Source organism: Squalius cephalus, assembly GCF_949319135.1.
Source record: "Squalius cephalus genome assembly, chromosome: 9".
NCBI lineage: Eukaryota > Metazoa > Chordata > Actinopteri > Cypriniformes > Leuciscidae > Squalius > Squalius cephalus.
In genome coordinates this window covers 45,312,924-45,321,218 of record NC_137130.1, presented here as the reverse complement: position 1 = coordinate 45,321,218, position 8,295 = coordinate 45,312,924, and the positions used below count along the sequence as shown (strand labels likewise).

At 40.7% G+C, this 8,295-nt stretch overlaps 1 protein-coding gene across 1 annotated transcript in view; it reads right to left on the bottom strand.

Moving 5' to 3' along the window:
- Nucleotides 1-458: 458 nt before the first annotated feature.
- LOC307165016 (interferon alpha/beta receptor 1a-like) overlaps nucleotides 459-8,295 on the bottom strand; it is a 29,557-nt gene continuing 21,720 nt past the window's right edge. The window contains exons 5-7 of the mRNA XM_079882270.1: nucleotides 7,926-8,073; nucleotides 7,277-7,425; nucleotides 459-1,648 (exon numbers count right to left, since the gene is read on the bottom strand). Coding sequence (XP_079738396.1) covers nucleotides 1,322-1,648; nucleotides 7,277-7,425; nucleotides 7,926-8,073 — 624 coding nt within the window. The 3' untranslated portion in view covers nucleotides 459-1,321. The remainder of the gene's footprint in view (nucleotides 1,649-7,276; nucleotides 7,426-7,925; nucleotides 8,074-8,295) is intronic.

The following is an 8,295-nucleotide window of genomic DNA, read 5'->3' as shown; positions in this document are numbered from 1 at the left end:
ACATAAACCCCACCCCTGAAACATGATTTATAGATTATCAAGACAGAATATGCTAATCAATGACTAGAAGATAACTACACATCAGATACATAAATTCATCAACTAACCATTCAGAAATGTCCTGTTGCTTCTACATGTTGTCACTTCTTCTTGAGTTTCTCCATCATTGTCTGACTCCGGTTTGAACATAAAAGGCTAACGTGCATGTCGGTGTGAGGTAAAAGGACACAAGCTCTTGAAGCTCCGCCCTCTGTGCTGGGAAAATTACACCACCCCTTTAAAATTCTCCACAATTTCAACTGGTTGAGCCTCAAGGGAAATTAGCTCGATTATCAAGACTAGTTTTGTGCACATAATTATTTTGTCTTTGCAAAATTAATTTCTAATTGGCTGAAGTGACACCAAGTTTCAAGGGCCTTAGTGTGAGCCAGATGGCAACATCATGTAGAGTTGCAAGAGTTTCTAATCCAGAGGACTAAACCTGTATTAACATCAAGATCAACAAGCCTTTTCATGAGAATGCGTGTCTTCACTGAAGTAACTGTATTAGGCAGGGTCAGTACAGCATCATCTGTTACTCTTATCATCAAACTGAAGTGGATCTGACCTCGAGGGCACAGCTGAAATTACATGATCAGCCAAAACTTGCTTCTTAGTTTTGCACAACATAGAAGTTATTGCAATAAGCCGGAAATCATTTAGCATAACCGCGCCTTGCTTTTTATGCCACAGGGATTTCCATAGTTTTGCAGTGTACATGTGTCCAGAAGAAACTGGAACAGCCTTGAAAAACTCCTTTTAATCGAGGAGTCTTGAAGACGACGGGCTTTAACCCATCAGGTCTTGTTTAACCACAGTTTACCAAGGCTTGCGATAACCTCAGCTTTATTAATGACTATTGTTGTGAGGTTCTCCACGTGCTGTAGAGCCTCAAGCTGTTATTATAATTACAAACAAATGCAGTAAGAGTAAAAATAGACAAACATTTGAATGAATAAATCCTTCCTGGAGCAAATATGCATGTAAACAACAGGAACAGGGTTTTAACAAACACTTCCTAGTGACAGAATCTGAAGAAGAACAAGGAGACTGCACATGATAGTCTATTTTAATCTGACATTGGGTGGAGATGAGTGTGAAGCTAACGAATGGATGAATAAAGATTCTATAAGAATCATAAAGAATCTGCATGCTTAAATACAGAAATGAAAATATGGCTGAAATGACAAACACACAAAGGTTTCACATGTACAATAAGATGATTTGAATGGAGAAAAACAAGTCTAAGTCAAGTCTGTTTGACTGTCATGTGTTTGTGTTGTTAAGCGCAGATCTCCAATGTTCCATCATGCATCTCTTCCCTGTGCTGCGTGTCTGTCTTGCACCTGTGGTCGGTGTGTGTGTCGGTGTGTGTGTCAGTGTGTGTGTCGGTGTGTGTGTCGAGACTGGAGTCCTCCTCTGTTGAGTTGAAGCCGGAGTCTCCACTGCCGTGCCGGCTGGGAACGCTGGTGTCCTGATCCTCAGGGATGGAGATCTGGATGTCCGGGACTGTGTCCGTCTCAGCGCTGATCATGTCCAGCTGATCCCACACAGAACCGGAGCATGGAGGAGGCAGAAGATGTGGCGTCTCCGAGTCCGACAACCAAAGCTGCAGACACACAGAGAGAACATGTTTTATTCCAGAGCAAGACTAATACTCTCTCATTGGATGGTCTAACAGTCCTTCATTAGATGGGCTAATAGTCCTTCATTGGATGGTCTAACAGACCTTCATTAGATGGGCTAACAGTCCTTCATTAGATGATCTAACAGTCCTTCATTAGATGGGCTAACAGTCCTTCATTAGATGGGCTAACAGTCCTTCATTAGATGGGCTAACAGTCCTTCATTAGATGGGCTAACAGTCCTTCATTAGATGGGCTAACAGTCCTTCATTAGATGGGCTAACAGTCCTTCATTAGATGGGCTAACAGTCCTTCATTAGATGGGCTAACAGTCCTTCATTAGATGGGCTAACAGTCCTTTATTGGATGGGCTAACAGTCCTTCATTAGATGGGCTAATAGTCCTTCATTAGATGGGCTAACAGTCCTTCATTAGATGGGCTAACAGTCCTTCATTAGATGGGCTAACAGTCCTTCATTAGATGGGCTAACAGTCCTTCATTAGATGGGCTAACAGTCCTTCATTGGATGGGCTAACAGTCCTTCATTGGATGATCTAACAGTCCTTCATTAGATGGGCTAATAGTCCTTCATTGGATGGGCTAACAGTCCTTCATTAGATGGGCTAATAGTCCTTCATTGGATGGGCTAACAGTCCTTCATTAGATGATCTAACAGTCCTTCATTAGATGGGCTAATAGTCCTTCATTGGATGGGCTAACAGTCCTTCATTAGATGGGCTAATAGTCCTTCATTGGATGGGCTAACAGTCCTTCATTAGATGATCTAACAGTCCTTCATTAGATGGGCTAACAGTCCTTCATTAGATGGGCTAACAGTCCTTCATTAGATGGGCTAACAGTCCTTCATTAGATGGGCTAATAGTCCTTCATTGGATGGGCTAACAGTCCTTCATTAGATGGTCTAACAGTCCTTCATTAGATGGGCTAACAGTCCTTCATTGGATGGGCTAACAGTCCTTCATTGGATGATCTAACAGTCCTTCATTAGATGGTCTAACAGTCCTTCATTAGATGGTCTAACAGTCCTTCATTAGATGGTCTAACAATCCTTCATTGGATGGTCTAACAGTCCTTCATTAGATGGGCTAACAGTCCTTCATTAGATGGTCTAACAGACCATCATTGGATGGTCTAACAGTCCTTCATTGGATGGGCTAACAGTCCTTCATTAGATGGTCTAACCGTCCTTCATTAGATGATCTAACAGACCATCATTGGATGGTCTAACAGTCCTTCATTGGATGGTCTAACAGTCCTTCATTAGATGGGCTAACAGTCCTTCATTAGATGGGCTAACAGTCCTTCATTAGATGGTCTAACAGACCATCATTGGATGGTCTAACAGTCCTTCATTGGATGGTCTAACAGTCCTTCATTAGATGGGCTAACAGTCCTTCATTAGATGGTCTAACAGACCATCATTGGATGGGCTAATAGTCCTTCATTGGATGGGCTAACAGTCCTTCATTAGATGGTCTAACAGTCCTTCATTAGATGGGCTAACAGTCCTTCATTGGATGGGCTAACAGTCCTTCATTGGATGATCTAACAGTCCTTCATTAGATGGTCTAACAGTCCTTCATTAGATGGGCTAACAGTCCTTCATTAGATGATCTAACAATCCTTCATTGGATGGTCTAACAGTCCTTCATTAGATGGGCTAACAGTCCTTCATTAGATGGTCTAACAGACCATCATTGGATGGTCTAACAGTCCTTCATTAGATGGGCTAACAGTCCTTCATTGGATGGTCTAACAGTCCTTCATTAGATGGTCTAACCGTCCTTCATTAGATGATCTAACAATCCTTCATTGGATGGTCTAACAGTCCTTCATTAGATGATCTAACAGTCCTTCATTGGATGGGCTAACAGTCCTTCATTAGATGGTCTAACAGTCCTTCATTGGATGATCTAACAGTCCTTCATTAGATGGTCTAACAGTCCTTCATTAGATGGTCTAACCGTCCTTCATTAGATGATCTAACAATCCTTCATTGGATGGTCTAACAGTCCTTCATTAGATGATCTAACAGTCCTTCATTGGATGGGCTAACAGTCCTTCATTAGATGGGCTAACAGTCCTTCATTAGATGGTCTAACAGTCCTTCATTGGATGGTCTAACAGTCCTTCATTGGATGGGCTAACAGTCCTTCATTGGATGGGCTAACAGTCCTTCATTAGATGGTCTAACCGTCCTTCATTAGATGATCTAACAATCCTTCATTGGATGGTCTAACAGTCCTTCATTAGATGATCTAACAATCCTTCATTAGATGGTCTAACAGTCCTTCATTAGATGATCTAACAGTCCTTCATTAGATGGTCTAACAGTCCTTCATTAGATGATCTAACAGTCCTTCATTGGATGGGCTAACAGTCCTTCATTGGATGGGCTAACAGTCCTTCATTAGATGGTCTAACAGACCTTCATTGGATGGTCTAACAGTCCTTCATTAGATGATCTAACAGACCTTCATTGGATGGTCTAACAGTCCTTCATTAGATGGTCTAACAGACCTTCATTGGATGGTCTAACAGTCCTTCATTAGATGGTCTAACAGTCCTTCATTAGATGGTCTAACAGACCTTCATTGGATGGTCTAACAGTCCTTCATTAGATGGTCTAACAGACCTTCATTGGATGGTCTAACAGTCCTTCATTAGATGATCTAACAGACCTTCATTAGATGGGCTAACAGTCCTTCATTAGATGGTCTAACAGACCTTCATTGGATGGTCTAACAGTCCTTCATTAGATGGTCTAACCGTCCTTCATTAGATGATCTAACAATCCTTCATTGGATGGTCTAACAGTCCTTCATTAGATGGTCTAACCGTCCTTCATTAGATGATCTAACAATCCTTCATTAGATGATCTAACAGTCCTTCATTGGATGGGCTAACAGTCCTTCATTGGATGGTCTAACAGTCCTTCATTAGATGGTCTAACAGACCTTCATTGGATGGTCTAACAGTCCTTCATTAGATGGTCTAACAGTCCTTCATTAGATGGGCTAATAGTCCTTCATTGGATGGGCTAACAGTCCTTCATTAGATGGTCTAACAGTCCTTCATTAGATGGGCTAACAGTCCTTCATTAGATGGGCTAACAGTCCTTCATTAGATGGGCTAACAGTCCTTCATTGGATGGTCTAACAGTCCTTCATTGGATGGTCTAACAGTCCTTCATTGGATGGGCTAACAGTCCTTCATTGGATGGTCTAACAGTCCTTCATTGGATGGTCTAACAGACCTTCATTGGATGGTCTAACAGTCCTTCATTAGATGGTCTAACAGTCCTTCATTAGATGGGCTAATAGTCCTTCATTGGATGGGCTAACAGTCCTTCATTAGATGGTCTAACAGTCCTTCATTAGATGGGCTAACAGTCCTTCATTAGATGGGCTAACAGTCCTTCATTAGATGGGCTAACAGTCCTTCATTAGATGGGCTAACAGTCCTTCATTGGATGGGCTAACAGTCCTTCATTGGATGGGCTAACAGTCTTTCATTGGATGGGCTAACAGTCCTTCATTGGATGGTCTAACAGTCCTTCATTAGATGGGCTAACAGTCCTTCATTAGATGGGCTAACAGTCCTTCATTAGATGGGCTAACAGTCCTTCATTAGATGGGCTAACAGTCCTTCATTAGATGGTCTAACAGTCCTTCATTAGATGGTAGGGCTGCACAATTAATCGAATTTCTAATCGCGATTACGATTATGGATGCCACGATTGCGTAATCGTTCAAAGCCGCGATTAAAAAAAAAAAAAAAAAATCCACTCTGCGTGCATTTAGAGCATGTTATGAGAGGCAAATCACAACTACTTCAGAAAACCTAGCACAATAGGAAGAAACTACCAGGCAGCGATGTATGTGTATGCTGAAATAAAGTATTTCACCTCAGAAAAACGGACGTTCCTGTCATGTCAGCCGTTATAGGCTACTGTGTTCAAAGCGCACACTCTTCAATTGCACGCGCAAATGCGGCAGCACGCGCTGTGTTTATAAAGTGCAAAGGAAACTACGAGCATGCAACGTTGTTACGTTGTAAATTGGTAGCCTAAGTCACAAAATAAAAGTAAAATAGCCTACCAATAAATCACGTTACTGGTACGTCGTGTGTTAGCTGAGAAGGATTTGCATGCAGGGATGATTTTCACTATTCACCAGGAGCAGTTTCCATGTTTCATTATTAACCGTTCTTGTTAGTATTGTGTATCACCATGGTAACTGTCGTTTTAATATTAACCCCAATTTTGTATTTTTTTACAATTTTTCCACTTTATTTTATTTTATTTTTATTTATTTTTATATATATTTTAAATGACTGGGGGCTCATACCAACATTGTATTAACAAAAGCAAGTTTGGGACTGCTATTTAATAGCTTTAGCATAGGCCTAACGTTTATTTCTTAGTAGTCTTTAATAGTCTTAACTACTATTAGTCATTCTTACACTTTATGTGTATGTTAAGTAAAGGGGGGCAGTGTGTCACAATTTTAAAGTAAACATGTATAATAATATGCCTATATATTCAATGTAAATTGTGATAATCGTAATTAATAATCGCAATTACAATTTCAAGGGAATAATCGACAATTATGATTTTTGTCATAATCGTGCAGCCCTATTAGATGGTCTAACAGTCCTTCATTGGATGGTCTAACAGTCCTTCATTGGATGGGCTAACAGTCCTTCATTGGATGGGCTAACAGTCCTTCATTAGATGGGCTAATAGTCCTTCATTAGATGGGCTAATAGTCCTTCATTAGATGGGCTAATAGTCCTTCATTAGATGGGCTAACAGTCCTTCATTAGATGGGCTAACAGTCCTTCATTGGATGGTCTAACAGTCCTTCATTGGATGGGCTAACAGTCCTTCATTAGATGATCTAACAGTCCTTCATTGGATGGTCTAACAGTCCTTCATTGGATGGGCTAACAGTCCTTCATTAGATGGGCTAACAGTCCTTCATTAGATGGTCTAACAGTCCTTCATTAGATGGTCTAACAGTCCTTCATTGGATGGTCTAACAGTCCTTCATTGGATGGGCTAACAGTCCTTCATTGGATGGGCTAACAGTCCTTCATTGGATGGGCTAACAGTCCTTCATTAGATGGTCTAACAGTCCTTCATTGGATGGTCTAACAGTCCTTCATTGGATGATCTAACAGTCCTTCATTAGATGGGCTAACAGTCCTTCATTAGATGGTCTAACAGTCCTTCATTAGATGGTCTAACAGTCCTTCATTAGATGATCTAACAGTCCTTCATTAGATGGTCTAACAGTCCTTCATTAGATGGTCTAACAGTCCTTCATTAGATGATCTAACAGTCCTTCATTGGATGGGCTAACAGTCCTTCATTGGATGGGCTAACAGTCCTTCATTAGATGGTCTAACAGTCCTTCAAAGATGTCTCATATAGACGACCCCTAAAGATGACCCGCAAAGACAATCCCCATAGATGGTCCCCTATATGTCCCACATAGCCAACCAATATAGACGACCCCTATTTAATCAAAGGTCGTTGAAACCTTGTGATATCATAGCATGTAATAAAGAGTATAAATGTTTTTACCTCCTGAATGTGAGGCGGGAGTTGAACATTTGGGTAGAAGATGCTCTTGAAGGACTTAAACACCTTGTAAAAGCTAAACCACACCAGCAGGAAGCACAGCCCCAATGACAACAGGAAGTACAGAAATATCTGCCAGTACGGAATCATTCCTGAAATCACACACAGCATTCATTCATCTGGGCTGGACTAGCCATGACATCTGAAGCATAGATTCTGCATTATGTAACATGATTCATAAATGGTAGGTTATAAATATCATAGATATTGCTGAATAACCATATAAATTATGTAGCTTAAGATAATTACATTTATTAAATGAATCATGTTTCTCAGAATGGCAGCCTTTACGAAAGGTGCAGTGAGGGGTAAGTTGTGTCACTGGAGCACCATATTTAGTTTTCAGTTATATGGCTGTATGTTTAAGAAACATTTGAGTGTGGGTTGTTCATTAACCTTTTATTGAACCAAGAGGTTAACATGACACGTGACTCATAAATGACACATGAGATCTGTTATCAGACATGAAGAGTTATTAACAACCATATATGACTCTACTTGTTGATTTCACTGGAAAGCAAACTGAACTTAGCGTGTATGTGTGAGTGAGTGAGTGTGTGTGTGTGTGTGTGTGTGTGATGGATCTGCTGACCTTCAGTGCGTGTGCAGTGTTTGTCACTGAAGACACTTGTCTTGTTGTAGAAGTCATAGCGACTCTGAACTCTGACACAGTACCCCGTCCATCGGTCCAGCTCAGACAGCGTCACCACATTATTCTGCGTCTTCAAGACTTCAGCCTTCTGCACAGGCACAAGAGGAGAGGGAATGGGTTAGCTTTAATGGCAATGCTATACTTCCCTCATCAGTACCTTTATTATCCTTTTTAATATCATTATTATTGGTGGATTAATGGTTCAAAAATCCAGTGACATCCACATATTCAGACTTCTGGACCTCAGTGTTTGTGGAAATATTTTTAAAGGGCACCTATTATGACTCTTTTCACAAGATGTAAAATAAGT